Genomic DNA, 20949 nt, shown 5'->3' with positions numbered 1-20949 from the left:
AAGAAAGGCAAAGAGCTGCGGAATTTCAGGAAAGGGGGAATGACAGAGGGGAGGCATACGTAGCCACCTAGGAAAGCACGCTCATGGCAATGAGGAAACAAATACCGTGAAATAAGAAATCAAGGTGACAGCCCTGCTGCTGGGTGTGCTGTACAAGCTGAGACTCCCAAGATCTGAGCCTGCCATGAGGGGAGTCAGCACTTACTTCAGGTCTATCCTGCAGATGTGAGTCAGTCTCGACTTGCCAGAGCCACACGGTTCTATCAAGTACTGCGAGTCCATCAGCACGGCTCGCACGCCGCCCAGGAGCCGGGTTTCCTCGTGCTCCACCGAGAGGGACACCAGGGTACACATGCCTTTGGGCAAATCAGTCTTCCAGGTCCTGTAGCAAAACAGTCCACGCGTCAGAGTCAGGACGGAGGGAGGAAGAAGAACCTGAGCACAGAGCTAAGGTGTGTGTTTATATTTTCCTGCCAAAAACCTGGGCTCAGATTCCAATGCCAGTGACTTGGATTAAGCTAATGGCTTTCATGAGCTTGTGTAAAGTTTATACAGAGAATTTCAAAGCAAGGATCTCAGTCTGGGACTTTGAGGCCAGAAACGGTCCTGCAGCTTTCAGATCTGCATTTGGAACTCCCAGCTCTGCTCCGCGGTGGAGGCTCCTGCCCGTTCTCGAAGAGGTGCTTTTACAGTTTAGGAATTAGAACTCACCCATTCGATTCATTCAACAGACATCAATTAAGCACCTAGATATGCCAGGCTCTGAGAACATAAAGATAGACACAGTCCAGGAGGAAAAACTGACACTCTAAACAGAATTCTAAAAGCACCGAGGTAAATGCACTGATAAGGTAATGCACGGAGGGCTCTGGGATCATACGGAGCGGGCTGCGGGAGGAATATGGAGAAGGCTTCCTGGAGGAGGGGATGCTCAAGGAGAAGTGAACTGGTATGCTTAGCTTGAAGGAAAGGAAACATGTGGGCCTGCTTATTGTCTTCATATACTTGAGTGGCTCTTGAGTGGGAGAAGAAGTGAATACGGTTGATTTGACTCCAGAAGGCAGAGGTAGAAAGGCACATTTCTGTGCAGGGAGAGAAGCACTGTCTAACAATGTGCACTGTTCAGAAATGAAATGGGCTGCCCTGGGAGGCAGTGAGTTCCCTGTTCCTGGAGCTATTCAAGCAGAGGTGGCTACCCCTTGAAAAAAGGTTGTGAATGGGAGTCAGAAGCTATGCGAACATCTGTGTAACAACCTCTAACTTACCTTTCTACCCCAGGGATCTATAATAATAGATCGTTTTATTAGAATTCCCATGATTTACTCCACAAATTCTATTCCCTCACTAAGCTATCTCCTCCATGATTTCACCCTGTCCTCCTACACCAGGAAGAGAAATGGTGATATGTGCTTGACAAGAACTTGGGAATAAGCAAGTCCCACACAAATGCTCAGCGACTTCCATGCTGTGACTACTCTTTTCATGAACGACGATGTGATAAATCGTGACGACTGAGTTGTAGAGGTTTGTCAGAATAAATGGGAGAATCTCCAGCATCTCCCAGCGGAAGCTCCCAAGGAGCTAGCAACGGGTGTGACATGAGAGACAAATGCGGCAATCCTGAAACGTGACCAGCCTCATACGTGCTAGACTAGACTGGAAGATGCTCTGAAGACAGGAAGCATGTCAGCCCTGTGCCTCCTCACCACACTTGTCACTTGCCACCTCCTTGTACCCTACACATAAGGAATTCCTGTTGTTAGGAACCAGATCTGGATCACTGTTAGCCCGTGGAGGACTGCATCTCTTCTCCTTCAGGGCCTCACGGTCCACTCCACTTCTTCAAGTCTTGGATAAAAATCAGTGCAGCGAGACCCCGCCCTGACCATTCTAATGAAAATTCCATCCCTTACTATCTTCCTATCTCATACCTCCCAGGCTAAGTAAGCCCATCTCCCTTTCTCCTTTTTTATGGCCTTTCCCCAGTGAAATACAAACCCCAAGAGAGCAGGAGAGTGGTTTCCTGCATTCACTTGGCATACCCAGAGCCTATCACAGTGCCTGGCACGTGGTCGTGATGGAACAAAGCACTGATAAATAGCAGCCTGGTGGGGTTGCTGGATGGATGGAAGGAGGGAGGTTCCACACACAGACTCAGGCCCTCAGCCTCCTCTGGAGGGAGGGAGGAGGCACGCTATGGCATGGCCCCATTCCTATGGCAGCCATCCTGAAACAGCTATTCAGCTTTCCACTTGTGGAGTGAAAGCATGAAGTTTAATTCCACCAGATGACTCATGTCCTAATAACTTTGGTAATATGCCACCCTTATAAACTGCCAGCATTCTCCACCAGGATCCCAAGGAAGCAGAGATAAATACATATATTTGGGGAAAACTGACCTTTAAAAGTCAAGGTTCCAAGGGCCAATTCCAAAGTCATAAAGAGCTCATGTGAAAAGTAACCTTTAGTTTGCTATCAAAACTGGTTTCCTAAAGTGTTTTAAATATACATTTGGGAGTTTCACAATAGGTTCTTTTTACATTGCTGATCTGTGACACGAGACAGAGTTTGCCAAGATTTTCAATAAAAAAGGATATATTGATCTAATTCTCTTTTATTCAGGTTCTTTAGTACCCTCGATTTCTGTTCTGGCTGATGCAATGCTGCATCTCTACTGTGCAAACTTTCTATGATTGGTTGAGCATCCCCTTCCAAACTCCGAGAGCAGGGGTCTGGAACTCAACCCTTACCTCAATCAGAAGCAGTATTTCCTTGGCAGACACAGAATCCGCAAGACTTTTCTGGACCTCCAGGGCAGTGCCAAGATTTCTGAGCCTGGTAACTAGCTATGAGCATCTGAAGTTATACAGATGAGTTCTGAAGTCATGCCTACCCCAGCCTTGAGAGTTACACACACTTTTCCAGGGGAGAAAAACAAAATCAGAAGAAAAGCCAGTCAGATCCATTTGCATAATTTGGCAGAAAGTGCAACTGGACAAACAGCAGCTTTTCTGGGCCGTCTGCTCTGAGGAAATGAATAATATTTATGGCCCAATCAACTGTGTGCTCCACAAGGAGAGGGGAAATCAGAGAGCCCAGGCAGAGCTGTGGACTGGGTGAACAGACACAGGAAGTCAGGCATCAACACAGAAAACTCAGATGTCACTGAGGGAAACAAGAGCCGGCTTAGTGTTCCCCATGGAGGCTGGACTTTGGTGGGAGATACCCGGAAGTACTCACATCTACAGCTTGTGTCCTGCCTTTCGAACAGAACATCATAAACTCTAGAGTCAGGCTCACCTGAGAACCACGAAGTCTCTGGAAGGGTGGGGGGCCATGCTGTTCAGCACGTACTGGTAGATCTCTGTTTGCCTGTCTAGAGTCTCCACAACCTTCCACTGCACAAAGTCCTCGTCCCACAGGTGGCGCTCTCTCAGCACACGGTTCAGGACCACTGAAGGGGGCGCTTCCACCTCCACAGAAGCCTTCCACAGCTTCAGCGGGTTCCCGTCGCCCACCTTGGGAAAGACAACGTCAGAAGCTGAAGAGGCTGTCTGGGAAATGGGTCCAACATTTTTTGTTTGGGCTTTTAGTTTTTCTGTCATACTTTGCTGGGTGTTCAAAAACCATCACTGATTATGTCAATTGAGAGTGATGCTACATACCTCAGGTTTAACGTTTTAGTCCTGAAGCTTTAAAAGAATAATAATGATGATAAAAATAATAATCACCAACACACCCGGTGGTTACTGTGTGTCAGGCACTATTCTAAGCCATTTGGTTTTTAAATCAGCCTTCCTCTGACAGTGGTACTCTCACAATGTCCATTTTATAGATGGGAAAGCTGAGGCACAGAGAGGTGTGTGACTTGCCCAACATCATACAGCTAAGGGGTAGAGCCAGGACCGGGATCCAGCTGTCTGGCTTCATGGTTTACTCTCTGATTATACACAACAGATCTCTGGACTGAGTCTTTGAATGGTTCATGTGCCTTAACTGTCCATGTGTGTGCCCAGCCCTGTGGACACAGCAGCTGTTTTCAATGCAAAAACAAATGTCTGATTGTTAGCTGTGGCTTTCTGGGGGTGATCTTTTTCCATCCTCTGAGATTACCTTTTTGAAAGCAAGATCTGTATTGTCTGTGCTGGAGCACGTGACCCATCCCTTGAACTTCTCCTTGGCTTCTTTCTGGAGGCCCTGGATGAGATGATTCAGGTAAGTGTGGAAAGTTGCCCCACTCTCCTCCAGCTGCGTCCCCAATTCTTCCAGGGTTGGCACGTGGATCTCAGCCTCCACATATGAGTTACGAGACTGGGCCACCAACTCGTGTGGAACCTAGACCAACGGATGCACGAAAGGGCAACACACTGAGCCAAAGAAATGCTGAGACTCAGAAAGCAAAGCCATTTCACCCACAACCCGGCTCTGAGCCACGGGCCGAGGGCCACACAGCCGGAGATGTTTTTCTAAGATCACTGCCAAGGACGGGAGGGGCCTTCCTAAAGTCAGGAAATACAAATATGTTTCTGAGGCTGTATTTATTATTCAAAACATTGCAATGACTTCCCCTTTATTCTTTCCATTTCCCTTTTATTTTACCTTTAATGTCTTTGTATTCAGTTTGGCAAAATGTGGGCTCAGACAACTTTACCCACCGTGAATAAGACTTAAAACAGATAGACTTGTGAAGGGAAACATCAAATAGGACTTGGGAATAGCTTTACTTTTTTAGCACACTTTTCCCATTGACAAATGCCAGTTCTATCACAAAAGTATGCCACAAGTCTGGTTCACTTCTTTTGCATATCTGTGGCTGTATTCATAAGCTGTCATTGGTTCTTAGCAACAAAGATCCCTCAGTATTACACACACACACACACACAGATGTTTAACCTAATCAAGTCCCAAGGTAAAATCAAACAGAACATAATTGGCTGACTGGCCTTGGACCTGACAATGGCAGGCGATGCAACTGTTTGCATGAAAACCATCAGGTCTTCATACCATGGGTATGAGTTCTTGATCAAAGCCTCAATTGTATAGCTAGCTCCTCAGCTTTTCTGGAAGCAAACAGCAGAGCTATAGCATATACTATTGTCATCATAAAATCAGGAACAAACAGATAGAAACCATAAATGTAGCAACAATCCCAAGTGTCTTATCTAGTTCCAAAAGCGACTAGGGAGGCGGAGGTTCGAGCCTTTTGCTCACCTCAAAAAGTCTGTCGCATTCCATGATCATGTGCGCGAGCCCCTGAGCTGCTGCCAGATTCTCGTTGAGGTCCTTTTGATCTGGCTTCCCGGTGGCATATTTCTTCTGTATGACTCTGTAATTGAATGTGAGTGTGCTAAGCAGATCCCACAAATAGCTTGTCACAATACCAAACTCATCCCTTTTGTTTTCTGTTTATACCCAGATGCTATCCAGATCCCAGGCTTTTGTGTTTCCAAATAAAAACAATGATCACATATCTTAGATATTCTGAATCAGGCTAACAGTCTGACAGTTCACAAGGAAAAATCTCGGAAAACTAAAAGGGCAGGAAGAACAGCGGGGGGTGAAATTAATCTATTTTTCCAAAGTTTGAAGCCCCTTAACTGCAAGCTCCTGTGCTTTGGTCTTAAATATAGCCTTCTAAAGACTGTAAAATACTACTTTGTGTATATTTTTCTCCTCACTCACACAGACAACACAAAACTCAAGCTTTCTGGATCACAACTGGCATTCTTCAATGCTAGCTCAATAATTCTATGAATCTGAGGCCCGTGAATTAGGGTGCCTCACAAGATTTTCTGATTATGAAAAGAGGGTTGACAAATCCTGAAGTTGAAATGTAGCACGGAGACCTGTTTTATCTATCTATAATCTATTATCTCTCTCTCTCTCTATTATGTACCTATCAATCCTCTCTTTATCATCTATCATCTATTTAACATCTATCTATATAGCTGTCATCTATTCTATGTATCATCTATCTATCAATCTATCGTCGATCTATCTACCTACCTATCTATAATCTGTCTCTCTATCAATATATCCATTCATATCTATCTATCCATTTATCCATCCATCCATCCATCCATCCATCCAGTCTTATAAACTGTGGTAATGCCTGCTTTGGGATTACTGTTGTTACTGAGAAAAAAACCCACCGTGGAGAGCTTTCTTTCTTCAGTAAATTAAGATGAAAGAGGGAGGGGGCCAGACACACTGCCAGGTTCATGGGCGTCATCTGATTCTCTTCCACCAAGTTGACGACGTCATTCAGGAAACACAAGAGCGTCTGCAGGACCTCCCTGTTCTCATCGGCCAGTAGCAGGATGGCAGCCTGCACAGCCTGCAGCCGCTGCTCTTTGGAGACATCTGAGGAAAAGTGGATGCCAGGTCATTGGAGGAGCAGACACAGAAAGAGCCAGCTGGGAGGCATTGTGTAAGCTCCACCTTCCTGGCGCGAACATGCACCCAGAGTCATAACCAATAACAATAACCAAAACAGCAAGAAAGGCGCAAAGAAGTCAGTAATTGCTGAGGCCTTGCAGCTTATGGGAGGCAGAGCTGAGTCCCAACCCTTGCAACTGAACTCTGGATCCCGCAGTCTCAATGGCCAAGCAGGGTTTAGAAAGGGGCACCACCATCCTGGCTTTCTGTATTCTGAGCAATCAACCCACTCACCTGCTTTCAGAAGGCTTCTGGGTGAAGTTGGTGATTAGGACTCTGTCAACCTGGCATCCCTCTTGCCCATCCTCCCTGACAAACAGTTTGGGAAGCCCCTTTCAAGATGCCCAGGGCTCCGTGGGACATGGTTTGAAAACCACTGGGTTAGGGAACAGTAGCCTTGCCTTGTCTTTCTCCACCCCTGCCAGCCAGGCCATGATGCCAGTGCCGCACAATTCACCGGGAGTGGTGTTGAGCTGCTGGGACCTCTGACCTCATTCCTAGAGGGCCAGCTTCTCGAAGGGAAGCCTGTACATCTCCCTTTTTCCTACACATCTCCCAGGGCTTGTTTTGCAGGATGCCTGCTATTGACTTCATGTGGAGACCCAGCCTCACCTGTTCCATCATCTTGGGGTTTAGGGAAATGGAGGCTGTGCTTGGAGAAGAAAAACCAGGCTGCCTAAGGTTATGGAGCATGTCTGGCCCTTCTCAGTCCCATCACCCTTGAGGGTGGTCCTCATGGTGGTGGTTGCTGGTTATGCAGGCTTACCAGGGAATTGGTTCCAACCATATGAGGTGAACTCAGTGGAAAACCACACCAAATGAGTGATAGGTGCTGCCTTTTGCTGCTCCCACCCGTGGCTGTGTTTATGAAGTGATCAGTTTAGTCTTCTCATTGTGAAAGACCTTGTCGTGAGCTTGCTTCTCTGTCAACACTGTTGTCTTTCTTAAGACGCCATGTTCTGGTACAGGGGCCTCCACACTAGGGTGTCTGCACTCTCAAGGGGTGGGGAGGTGTGCTCCTGACAGTCTCTTGAGGTGTGAGAAGAAATCATCAGCACTCCCACGTGTGCTTATCTTTTCTCTTACCCATTAAAAATACTGATCAGGGCTGCTTTATAATGTGCATAGTACATTATGGTATATCCAGTATATTTATATTACTAAACATAAATACACATTCAGATATTTGCTACTGGCAGGAGCGCATGACAAAAACAAACTCGGAGCTGGCTGCTCTAGAAGGGCTGAGGTGTGACCTTCTGTGGGGGTCCTGGCTGGCCCCAGGCTTTGTGGTCCTAAGGGGCTATGGATGCTGGATTCGCCTGCATTCCCATGCCAGAGGCGTGATGTCACATCCCAGGGCTGACCACACTCTGGCCCTGATTAGCAAATCCAAGTTCCTGGAAAAGCCTGAGCATGCCTTCAGCGGTCTGAAACCTGTCCCCACTCCTCCCAGCATGTCCATTGTGTACTGGCACAAGATATACCCGGGGTTCACAGAGAAGAGCCATTTTGTTAAAATTATAGCAAACCCATTTTCTTACTGTCGCTTGGGGTGGAGCAGAAACAGATGGTACTAATGATCTCAAGCCTGGGAAAGGTGTTACAAATTCTGCTTGAGCCGCTGAACTGTTTTAAATATGCTGCTCTAGGTAAGGTGTCCAGTGTGTATACATTGTTTAACTTTAGATTACTAAGCTTCTTTTCCATGCCAACGTTGATTTCCCAGCCATCATTTTTGAAGAGTCGCCTGTCATCTCTATATGCTGTCTCAGTTTCCTTCCTATTCACTTGTTCTTTTATCCCTCCGAAAATACTTCCTGTCCATTATTATTATTTAGTAAAAATCCTTGAAATACCTAAATTCAGCATTTGTTTTGGATCCTATGCTCTTTTAGCTTTCTGTTACATACCACGCTGCTGAGGGTCCTGCCCCTTTCCTGGTTCTAAGGGGATGATTCTAGGTTTGACTTTTTAAGTGTGGATAATTTGCAATCATATGGGAGATCCTGGCACCTCAAATTCAGAATCCTGTGGATTCTGAATCCTTCTCCTGGCCAATTTCCACATTCTTTCAATCATGAGGCCTTAAAGCCTTATGGTTGTCTTTGACTGCTCCATCCTTCTCCCTCCTCCAGATGGGTAGGACTCAAATATTTTCATTACCCATCGAACACTGCAATGTCAGTCATCATCTGACAAAATTCCAAGAAGTGGCATAGCTGAAAACAGAATTTCTCTGGAGGACTGGAGGAGGAACCGCTCCTCTCTGCCACAGTAGCAGTTTGGAAACTTTGACTCTAGGGTCTATGCATGGAATGTCTTCTCTTCAGTCTCACTGCTGGAAGTCCCTGCAGATAATTCAGAACCTTGATTAGTATGCTGACTCCCTGAGCCTCCATGCTCGTCCAGTTCAGTGTCTCTTGTACATCACTTCCAGATTCCTGGGTCAATGACACGGTGCTGATGGACTTTCTCCCTGCGGCAGATACCAGGCTGGCCACTGACTCAACTCAATACCCATTCTTCCCTTCTTCCTCATTAAGAAGGCACATATTCTGCTCAGGTGTGAGCTGCAATATACTCAGGGAAATGGGTCCCTCCCTCAGACCCAAACCTGCCCTAAACCAAAACTGGTAACCTAGGTCTTCTTTTCAGTGTTTGGTTTAAGAAGTAAACCACTTCTGCCTGAGGGGACCAAGAAAAATGCTAAGAGCTTCTGTAAGATGTATGTCCTTGATAAAAAGAGATACATGGCCAAGGAGAAGTGCAGTAACTCTCTTCTTGCCTTGGAATGTGATTTTGTGAAGATGTGATAATTATAAGTTGTGACAATTATACTGTGACCTTAAAGGGAAAGTCAAGAGAGGCTGACTTTAGCCCTGGCATCACTGAGCTGCGGGATATCCAACTCTGGAATTATGGGAGATAATAAAATGTACTTATTGTTTAAACGACTGTTCGTTGGATATTTGGTTCCGTCTTTACAGCTGAGAACATTGGAAGTGTAAAGTAATATGAATTACTTTCTTTTTTATTCTTAAAGTTTGGAATGTCTAGAAAATAAATCCCTCAACAACACCCGACGGTTCCCCAATGCTTAATGAATCAAGCATACACTCCCTGCCCTAATATTCAATGTCCTTCCTTTATGGCCCCAGTGTTGTTTTCAGTGTCATTTGGTGTCACTCTGTACGTTTGCCATACATGCAAGCCACGTGAATACGCTGGGCTCTCCTGACATCAGTTTATGCTATCTGCAGAGCAGGTACCCAAAACGTGTTCCTCACATATCTCAGCCTTCAGTTGCCACTTCCTCTGTGAAGCCCTCATTCTGCATCTCTCTCTCCTTGGACTCTTCTGTAACCTTTCTATGGAACTTCTCCAACTTTGTAGTGTTGGCGTTATTTATGTTCATGCCTCATCTCCCTTATTGTAAGATCCTTAAGATCAGAGAGTGAGTCTCATCCATCCATATGCTCTGCCATGCTCAGCACGGTGCCCGGTACAGAAGCCACACTCTGTAAATGTTTGCTTCGCTAAAATAAAGCCTGCTTTGATCTGGCTTCTTGCTTGTGACTCAGAAAGGGCCAAAGATATTTACTTCTTTCAAGTAATGTGGCTTTAGCCTTAGACTAGTGTCAGCTTTAACCCAAGAACTGATTAAATGTAAAGACTCGTATCTGATACTTCCAAATCATAAGGGAGGCTTAACTGAAAAATGCAGTTCAACCTCTCACAGCAACAACATCAAGAACTCCCTGTTTGGGCTCTAGAAACTTGTAACATTAACTTAACTTAACCTACTTACTTTGAAAAACTAATGTTTACTTAGTGGGTTGCCACCTTAATCTGTTTTCACAAGTGGTTCTGATTATAATCCTTCCTGAGTTTGCAGTATCACGGACTTCTTAAACACATTTTATACAGAATTCTCTATAGCACGGATATTCTTCAGATTGGATCAAGTCCATGTCAAGGTCCATTTCAGGCACATTTTGCTGAAAGCTCAAAGCTCAAAGTCCATGGGCCAAATGGCTTTTTTCCCCCATAAATTGGGATCTGGACCATCAAAATAATTCATAATGTTAACATTGTCCTATCTAGCAAAGAATCACGTGTTTAATGTCCTTCTTTTTTTTTTTTTTCTTAGACAGAGTTTTGCTCTGTCACCCAAGCTGGAGTACAGTGGCCCGATCTCCACTCACTGCAACCTCCTCCTCCTGGGTTCAAGCAATTCTCCTGCCTCAGCCTCCCAAATAGCTGGGATTTCAGGCACTGGCCACCATGCCTAGCTAATTTTTGTATCTTTTAGTAGAGATGTAGTTTCACCACGTTGGCCAGGCTGGTCTTGAACTCCTGACCTCAGACAATCCAACCACCTCGGCCTCCCAAAGTGCTGGGATTACAGGTGTAAGCCACCATGCCCAGCCCACGTGTTTATTTCTAATAACCCTATTGCAACTACTTATAGCAGGATATGCTTCTTAATCAACAATTGTTATTTTCAGGGATTATTTTAATTATACAGGCTTTGCTGACAACTTAACATCATTAAAAAAAATTCCAAGTGAAAATACAAATAAGTTCATTTAAGCTTAACGAAAAGTTTGCTAACTTTTCACCAGTGAAGGTGCATTGTACTAAAATACATTTGTTTTTATTTCCTGTCATTTTAATTCATGTCACTTTGAATTTCCTATATCCCAAAGAAATGCTTACTTTTTTAAAAAATTAAAGAAGTTGTAATAAATACCTATATATAAAACAACTTCTATTGTATCACTTTTCATTTTAAATTTTTGTAAATGTATTGGAAGTTTGTTTTAGATCGTACATAAAACTCTTTTGAGAAGGAATATTTTGATGTCAAAAAGATATTTTCAAATGCATAAAAAAATTTCCATATCAAACTGTGAGCAAAAGTTACTTCTGTAGAGGAGGGCAGGATTACATTCATCTTTATGGATGGATGTGTTATTTGTATAATTAAAACTCAATCTATAGGGAATTATTTTTGTTACAGTGGAAGGATGCCCACGAGAACACCCATCTCATTATTTCCACTTACACTGATAGATGTGGAGGAAGGTCTCGCTGAGCTTGTTGGTGAAAAGGGGCTCAGGGAGGTCCCGGAAGAACTGTTTCACCATATCCGCCACGTCATAAGCAGACTGGTCTTCATAGTTGACGTTCTCAGGGAAGTTCTCATTCATTTGGCGTAGGGCATGGATTCGAGACTTCACTCCTGACTTGCGAAAAAGACCCACCTGAAACGAAGCCATAGGGGTGTGTTAGCCAGGCCACACTTGGTTGTGAGGAGGAGGAGGAAGCATGGGATGGGAACTGGATGAGCTGGAATTGCCTCCCAATTACTACATGCTGAACTGTTAGTATAGCTACTTCAGGCAGTAGCCAAACACTGTCTTCCTCGCCTATGAAATGAAGATGAGAATAAAACCCCACTGCACAGGATTACTGTGGAGAGTAAGTGAGGAAATAGATGTGCATGTGCTTTGTGACCTATTACACCTTATCACACTGCAGATGTTATTATTATTTTATTCATTTATTCAACAAGTAGTGATTAAGTAACCACTGTGAATCAGGCATGCTTACAGTTCCTAGGTGTCATTAGTGAGCACGGCAGATAAAATTCCCTGCCCTCTAGGGTTTACATTGCCACGGGGATTTTGAGAAAGTTTGGTCCATGGGAGGTTTGGTGAAAACTATGTGGGTGGTGGATGAAAGAGTCCCAGATAAACAGTCATATCCAGTGCTCCTGCAGGGGAGAGTTTTATGGGGAATATGTTCGTGAAACAGAATAATATCAGTACATATTTTGATTTAAGGGATTTATTTACTTTTTCTTCTTTGGAATTCTTGGCATTACTTTTCTACCTGCTTGTTTTTATGCTATAAGCTATGGCTCTAGTGAGAATGATTCCTGTGTGGCTTTTTGTTCAAACCTCAAGATAATGTCATATCATGCCTTTTTCATCTTAGAGCCCAGACTCCTCCCTTACTTGATAAATAAATGGAACATTAAGGCATCAAGGACAGAGTGGCCCTAATGAGAATGACTGATGCAGAGCAGAGCCCGGCAAGAATGAAGACCCTGCAATGGTCGGGCAGGTTAAGCTCTAGCCCCTTTAGAGGAACTTCCTGTGCTGGACTTAGCCTCCATCCAAAAAGGAACTGAACTTTTCTGCGTGCCCTAGCTTATAGGGAAAGAACATGTCTGCTATTTTTTAGATGCCTATAGGGAGTTGATTCGCTTCAACCCTCAATTTCCACAGCTCTCATTCCCCAGTGGCTCAAGGGTTGGCCCACTTCTGCAAAGCAAGGTAGAACCTTCCTGAGTTGCTGGTCAGGTAGACAGTGGACACTAGTGTCAGTCACTGATCTGCCTCCCTATACCTGCAGGAATGTCTAATATAGGCCATCTTACTGATCACTCTGTGTGCCAGGCCGGCCTCCACCCAAGTTTGGGTATCCGACAAAGGCTTTCCTGATTGCTGCAACAAATGGAGAGGAGCCCTTATGTTTTTTAAACTGTGGTAACAGCAAGGGAAGGATTCCAAGCCATTAGAGCATACTCAGGTTTTTGTATATGTCAGCTGAATGGATCACAGGGGAAATTATACACTGCTACTTTTTGTGGCCATAAAAACAGAATTCTTAGTAATATTTCTTTGCATTCCAAGGCTTATTGCTCTAATGCCACACATCAGGATATTCAGCCTGATAATATCATCACTTAAAATATGAATTACTTTCTTTTTTATTCTTAAAGTTTGGAATGTCTAGAAAATGCCCAATTTTGCCATACTTAGATGACTCGCCACAAAGAATCTAGACAATATTTATCTTCCTTCAACTGGCAGTGACTCCAAATTTCATCAAAGGGCATGGAAAGAAAGCATGTACTGTCAAAAGAGAAAAAAATTCAAGATGTCAGGTGAGTGATTATTGGGGTGAGATCCATCTCTGACTTGTTTACTTCTTCTGCTTTTCTGATTTTGGAAGGAGGCCCAGGACTGTGCACACCACAGGGCTGGCTGTGCTGCACGAGAGTTCTCAGAATCGAGATGCCCTGAAGGTAAATACTTCAGTGTGACTCACAAATATTTATCCTCATAGAGCAGGTATTATTCCATTTGAGAAGAATTCCTATTTTTTAGCAGCAGAGAAATATTGATCAGGATCTATAAAAAGAAGAAAGCAGACAGTGTTTCTGTTTAAACTGTCGGGCACGTTCCTCTTTTGTCCACCATGTCTTGCGGGCTGTTTCTGGGCACACACTCTTGTGCGTGCACACACACATCCCAGAGATGCTATCTTTGTATTGTTCGGTTTCCAAGTTTCTTTCTCGTTTCAGCAAATATTGTTATTTTAATTATTTCAGACATGTCTGGAGCTCTCCAGCTGTGGGCTCTGAACTGCTTCTTCTGACTGAGATCTTAGGATGTCCAGAGGGTTGTCAGGGATTTGTTTGTGCTGCCTCAAATTCTGACAATAACCTTCCTGCCCTGCCCTTGTCTTCTAGGGCACATGGGAAATATAGACATATGTATATATTTTGGTTTCTGTGGATTTTTGTTGGAAGTACAGCAGGAAAATTTTCTTTCGGAAACCTAATAAAAGGTGGTCTCAAATCAGATTCCAGTTGTAGTAGCTGAAGATGGCAAAAGGGAAAGATGGAAAGAATCTCTCTTCAAAGCTAATGATGAACTGATGATTGAGCTAACCCCGGAACTGTTCTATTTCCTCACTTTTTTTTTTTTTTTTTTTGAGACGGAGTCTGGCTCTGATACCCAGGCTGGAGTGCGGTGGCACATTTAAGTGATTCTCTTGCCTCAGTCTGCTAAGTAGCTGGGATTACAGGTGCCCGCCATCACACCCAGCTAATTTTTGTATATTTTAGTAGAGACAGGGTTTCGCCACGTTGGCCAGGCTGGTCTCGAACTCCTGACCTCAAGTGATTCACCCACCTCGGCCTCCCAAAGTGCTGGCATTACAGGTGTGAGCCACCATGCCTGGCCTATTTCCTGACTTTTCATTTGTGTTTTGTGAGACCATGAATTTCCTGTCATTTAAGCCATTTTGGGATGGGGCTTCTAGTGGTCACTGTGCAAAAGCCACTGGGCACAGTGAGTAGAAGATGGTCTTTCTAAAGCATAGAGAGATCCTGAGACCAGAGGAACAGCTTCCCGTCTCCATCCTCACAGAAAAACACAGTGACGGCAATGAGTGGTTTCCAATAATCATTTCTTCTTCAGAAAGTTTTGGCCGAGCACAGCGGCTCACGCCTGTAATCCCAGCACTTTGGGTGGCTGAGGTGGTTGGATTGTCTGAGGTCAGGAGTTTGAGACCAGCCTGGCCAACATGACGAAACCCCGTCTCTACTAAAAATATAAACATTAGCTGGGTGTGGTGGTGGGTGCCTGTAATCCAAGCTACTCGGGAGGCTGAGGTGGGAGAATCTCCTGAACCTGGGAGGCAGAGGTTGCAGTGAGCTGAGATTGCGCCACTGTGCTCCAGCCTGGCAACAGAGCCAGACTCCATCACACACACACAAAAAAAAGTTTCCAAAGCAAGGATTTGATCTGAATTTTTCACAAGAGATAGTTTTCCCATAAAAAATGGAGAACCAAAGAAATTCTTTTTTTTTTTTTTTTTGAGACAGAGTCTTACTCTGTCTACCAGGGCTGGAGTGCAGTGGCAGGATCTCAGCTCACCACAACCTCTATCTCCTGGGTTCAAGTGATTCTCCTGCCACAGCCTCCCAAGTAGCTAGGATTATAGGTGTGCACCACACCCAGCTTTTTTTTTTTTCTTTTTTTTTTTGAGACGAAGTCTCGCTCTTGTCCCCAAGGCTGCAGTGCAATGGCGTGATCTCAGCTTACTGCAACCTCTGCTTCCCGGGTTCAAGCAATTCTGCCTCAGTCCCCTGAGTAGCTGGGATTACAGGCACCCACCACCACGCCTGGCTAATTTTTGTATTTTTAGTAGAGACAGAGTTTTACCATGTTGGCCAGGCTGGTCTAGAACTCTTGACCTCAGGTGATTTACCCGCCTCGGCCTCCCAAAGTACTGGGATTACAGGTGTGAGCCGCCACGTCTGGCCTACTTTTTGTATTTTTTAGCAGAGATGGTGTTTCACCATGTTGGCCAGGCTTGTCTCAAACTCCTGACCTCAGGTGATCTGCCCCGCCTCAGCCTCCCAAAATGTTGGGATTATAAGTGTGAGCCACCATGCCTTCCCTGTTGCTCATCCTTCTGACCACAGTGGGTGGGCAGGCAACAGCCCCAGCTCCCTCAGCTTCATTATGAGGAAGATCCCAGGAGGGCATAATGTTTTTCCTTCACTTTTGTGTCTGTCACCCATAGGCAGGCAGCCTGGGCTGTCACACAGAGTCTCACACACTTAGTTTAACGCTCTGCTGTCTTGGTTTTGAAATTCCCACATTTTCTCTTTTCACTGGTCCCACAAATGGCATAACAGGTCCTGCTGTCATCTACTGTTAAAGCTCAGCCCAGCCACCCTCTTGAGAAAGGGGAGAGTGGCCATCAGCAATGCAGAGTTCATTGTATAAGCATCTCTCCTGTATGTGATCTCTTGCTCCTTTTGAAGATAAAAGGGGAGTGATGAGTGTCCCGTTGGTCTAGTTTTCCTGTCCTCTCTCTTTTGTCTTTCACCTAAAGACCTAGCTATGAAAAAGCAAGGACTCAGCTGGGCACGGTAGCTCACGCCTGTAATCCCAGCACTTAGTGGGGGCCTAGGCGGGTGGATCACCTGAGGTCAGGAGTTCGAGACCAGCCTGGCCAATATGGTGAAACCCTATCTCTATTAAAAATACAAAAATTAGTTGGGTATGGCGGTGCGTGCCTGTAAATCCCAGCTACTAGTGAGGCTGAGGCAGGAGAATCACTTGAACCCAGGAGGTGGAGTTGCAGTGAGCTGAGATCGTGCTACTGCACTCCAGCCTGGGTGCCAGAGCAAGACTCTATCTCAAAAAAGGAAAAAAAAAAAAAAAAAGTGAGGACTCAAGGGTAATTTCACTGGATAGCCCCAGAGCATTGCTTACTTTATCTGAGGCAGGCAACAGGCAAAGTGACAAACAGGCAGTGGGGCCAGGGACACTTGTACTGAGTACCAAGTCTTCCCAGCATGATTAGGCTTCTAAAACTTACTGCTCTATTAGGAGGAGAGGCTGAGCATGAGTGGTGCATTAGAATTCAAATTCCATCTGAATAATATTAAATCTCCCTCTTGGCATCCTGTTTATGCTCATCTTTTTTGGGACTTAATGATGTTTATCAGGACTTCCATTTCCTCTTCTTTAGAAATGTGCTCTGCTAATGAAGGAAGGTTGGTTTTCTTCAGAAACAGAAAGATTCGTAAGAAGAGTCTGCGGCAGATTCTTATTTTGAGCATTGCAGGTTCAGCCTCTCACTGCAGTGCCTTCCTATTCATCAGGAATAGGTATAACCTATCCTGTGCACAGTTGATTTAGGGCAGAAATAAAAGCTCAGACAACAAAGCAAGGCTCCTCTCACACATTACTATGTCTGAATACAAATGGTTCATCATCGAAGGCTAAACTTCCTCATCTCACCCACAGCCAGCTGCAAGGGCAAACACGAACACTCTGTTGCATCATGTAGAAACTGCTGTGCGCGCGGGAGTGTGGAAAGCGAAAGGCTGGCAATGTTTCAGGCTCTGTGGGGCAGGGTCAACTGCAATGAGTGCTTATATGCGAGGAGAGTGCTTAGCATGGGGAGAGGGAGAAGGGGCCAACGCGCTGCAGGAAGCCCCCTCCTGAGACTCAGGGCAACGCCTTGGGAGAGTGTGGGGTGGTGCTTCCTATTAAAACGTGGCGTACAAGGCGGATATTTGTGGATGTTCTGGTCTTCCGCAGCTTTGAGGCTGGGTTCTCAAGGCCTTGGGCAGACTGGAATCTTTTCAATTCCACGGAGGTGCTGTTGGCAAAGAAGGAACATTTTGTTTGGTGTTGCTCTCCTTCCTTTTCACTCTTTCCCCTCGCTTTTCTGATTGATTCGCTTTTATTAGCTCTTGCTTGCTCTGAAATCTCCGGAACAGCCAGGTTTTGATTCCTTAGTTTCTCTATTTCTCCTTTTCCTTCCTATTACCACCTTCCTTTTTCACACGAGCCAGAGGGGTGGTCTCTGCGTGCTTCCCACACCACATGACAAGGACAGGGAGGGACATTCCGCAGCTGGAAGCCCTGCCAGGACTGGGCGCATTATAAGGTGGTGACTGGCTGTGGTGAAAGTCCCTTCGATGTCCTACGCATTCTCCCATGTGACTGACGCAAGAGATGCGTGGCTCTATTCACTTTAATTACATTTTGACTCACTATCCATGTCTTGAAAAGAGTCTTCTTCCTCCAAGGCTTTGCCGGCACACTGTTTTTCATCTTGGCATTCTCCCAGATTTAAAAAAATGGACCTGAGATGGACCCAGGGGTGGAAGAGGTTTTGGTGCCCTGTCTTTCTCTCTACGGATAAGACTTTTGCTTCCAAAGAGAGACTGGCCCCGCTCACAGCAGTGATACTGGCACTACACATTATTCAGAAGCTACAGGGGGCAGGAATGGTTTATTGCCTACGCTAAAGACTCAGCGCTGAATGGAATAGTGGAATTACATTTCATTTATTTATAGCCACTCTTGTTCAAGAAAAAATTTAAGGGGGCTTACAGTAATCTATAAAATATAATAAGATACAATTAAATTAAAGATAAAACATAAGAAAATTACAGCAAAAGGAAAACAAAGACAGAAAAGGGTGGAGGAAACTAGGAATAAGACTGATGCATAAAATTAATGCCAAAAATTATATAGATTTTACTACAGACAGAACACATATTTGGCTCCAGGCTTTCTAGCAGCCAATACAGTGAGGAAAACACACCCAAATGAATGAGTTTGGTGTCCACAGTATTAAAAACCAGGTCAGTTGTCCAAAAGAAACACAATGCTTTCAGATGCTGCAGCCAGAGAAAAAAGGTTTTTCTCCCCTTCTCACAGAAAGCACATTACGTGACTTAACGACCAACATCGACTACAAAATCTTGACAGTGAATTCATTCATCAATGAGTTGTATAGGGTCACTCCTCAATGCTAGAGATGGCATCACCCCGAGTCCACGGGGGAAAAGCCATTATAATAAGCAGCCACAGAGTGCAGTGGTTAGGAACTTGGACTCTGAAGTCAGACTTGCAAGCAAGTGTTGGTTCCACCATAATGAACCCGGGATAACACCATTCAAGGGTGGATGTGGGATTAAATGAGGCAATTGATGCAGAACACATAATAAAATTGCTTGAAACATGCCAGGCACTCAAGAGAGGTTATTTTTACTGAACTAGTGCCACAGTTAGGTTGCACTTCCTTCAGGCATTCCTGAACACTGTTTTCTCTTAACAGAGCTTTTGTTGATAAGCATTAGCTGGCCATGCTCTTGGAGCAAAATCTTCTCTGTGCTTGGAAAAGGGCAAAGCCACAGTCTCCAAGAGCACCAAGAGGGAGGTGAGTTTGATACATACCCTTACAGAAAGTGAGATGCTTGGAATAACATGTGTCTTAACAAAATACCATCTTGGGTCTATACCCACAAACCAACAACAAACGTACAATTGAGGCCACAAAGTTCTATGCCAAATGACAAGGTTGCAATGCTTTTAGCATTGGAATAGAGACCAGAGTGGGCTTTCCCAAATATTCACCAGAGCCCACCTCTTTAAAAACTTCTCTCAGTGAAACACCTTTAGGACATTAACTATGAATAATGTGTATTCTTAGTAAAACCTCTAAGATTAAAAATAAATTAAAACATATGCTTAAGTGACCAGATTAATTGGCTGACTCTATTGGGACGTGATTCACAAGTCAATTCATGTTGGGCCATCTGCCAAAGAAGAGGACCCTAGCAAAGGAGCCTGTCACCCTTATTGCTGGGGAATAAGAGGGAAGCTATTAAGGCCATGTCTCAAAACTAAACGGCCATCATCGCAACAACGACAGCAGCCATCCCACCCTCCACGATGACATCCAAATATGGAAAAATATGATGTGCAGAGTTTCTAAATGAAAAGTGAGGAGGGACAAAGAGCATCACACATTCAGTTCAGTCAAAGACAACTTCAAATGAAGAAGTTAATTCTATTTTTCTGTAGTGAAAATTGATTTCTGGTTCACCCTGAGACCAGCCTGATTCTAAGTGTGGTCTCCGTATTGGAGTCCCTACAAGCATCACTAGCCAGGATCTTTGAGTTCATGTAGCTGAGCTCATTCCTGCCCACTGAGCCCAAGGTGCAGGGTAAATCAGTAAAAAGTACATTCATCTTAGGTTGGTACAGATTCTCTGCATGGCATCAAAAAGTATGATGAACAGAGACTATACAGAATAGCTGCCTGGAAATATACCCACTATTCAGGGCTGCAATTTATCAATTAAGAACACAACTTTTATTTTGGACAGAATGTCTAAGAAGCTAATGGGTGTTAATTTGGAGGAGCAAAGGCTTTGTTTTGTAAACTACAGGACGGACTGCACTCTGGATTTAATCACAGTCCACCATGATGGTGGGCCCCAGAAGTCCTGGAGGCAGAAAATTATCTTTGAATATTTTGTTTAGCTTGAGCTTTGAATCAACTCTATAAAATGAGGGGATATTTGACTTAGCGATACTTTTGTTCATATTTTACTTGTACATTTTTAAAAGATGTAAATAAATCTGTCTTTAAGTTTTTCTGGTCATGATGCTGCTTCAAAGAAAAAAAAAAGAATTAATACAAGGAGGCATGAAAAACCTAATTCTTTTTCAAAAACAATATAACAGGGATAAAAGAACACTGTGAAATCAATGGTGGCATTGAAATAATAGTTACAAAGGAAATGCAGTACATAGCTTAACTCTAGTTTTTAAGGATTGCAAATTAGACATCACAGGAACAAACTATTAACATCAACTTTCTGCAGTCACTCCAGGTCATCATTTAAGTTGCCAATGAGGAAACATCCTCAAATAGGATGTGGCTTGTTCAAATTCAATATTACCACATAAAGGTCACAGTGCCTTTTATTTTTGGTGAGGCATGTCTTGCCTGATACTGGGCAGATCTGACTCAGTCTGACATCCCATCGATCTAATCCCATGGTTGGAGGTGGTGGGGCAGGAGCAGGGGGGTTACAGCCCTACCTGATCGAGGCAGTTGTTGCGTAGATATCTCAGTGCTTGCTGAATACTTTGAGGCAGGGGCTGTCCGGTTCTTTGGACGTGGACTATGAGAGGAACGCCAAAGACAGCCTTGTCTTTGTAGTCGGGAACTTTCATCCTCTTCATGAACTTTGGAACTGACCTAGAATTTACAGAAACCAGGTCATGCAAGCCTCCTGGGGCACACTGTGGGGAGAGGCTCTGGAAGCAAGCATGAGGGAAGCCAAGCTTTTGTTGGAATACCCAACAGACGCCGGGCGAA

At 44.5% G+C, this 20949-nt stretch overlaps 1 protein-coding gene across 5 annotated transcripts in view; it reads right to left on the bottom strand.

The window, feature by feature from the left end:
* Positions 1-20949, bottom strand: part of STARD13 (StAR related lipid transfer domain containing 13) — a 573040-nt gene that overhangs the window by 3377 nt on the left and 548714 nt on the right. For all 5 annotated transcript variants that reach the window (XM_033235506.1, XM_033235498.1, XM_033235522.1 and 2 more), the window contains 7 exons: positions 20670-20829; positions 11510-11708; positions 6153-6363; positions 5212-5326; positions 4114-4335; positions 3301-3518; positions 206-382 (listed from right to left, as the gene is read on the bottom strand). In XM_033235506.1, coding sequence (XP_033091397.1) covers positions 206-382; positions 3301-3518; positions 4114-4335; positions 5212-5326; positions 6153-6363; positions 11510-11708; positions 20670-20829 — 1302 coding nt within the window. The remainder of the gene's footprint in view (positions 1-205; positions 383-3300; positions 3519-4113; positions 4336-5211; positions 5327-6152; positions 6364-11509; positions 11709-20669; positions 20830-20949) is intronic.

This window comes from Trachypithecus francoisi, unplaced genomic scaffold (assembly GCF_009764315.1).
Source record: "Trachypithecus francoisi isolate TF-2019V2 unplaced genomic scaffold, Tfra_2.0 Contig01461, whole genome shotgun sequence".
NCBI classification, from domain to species: domain Eukaryota; kingdom Metazoa; phylum Chordata; class Mammalia; order Primates; family Cercopithecidae; genus Trachypithecus; species Trachypithecus francoisi.
Note: the sequence above shows the minus strand (reverse complement) of the source record. Positions and strands in the feature narration are given on the sequence as shown.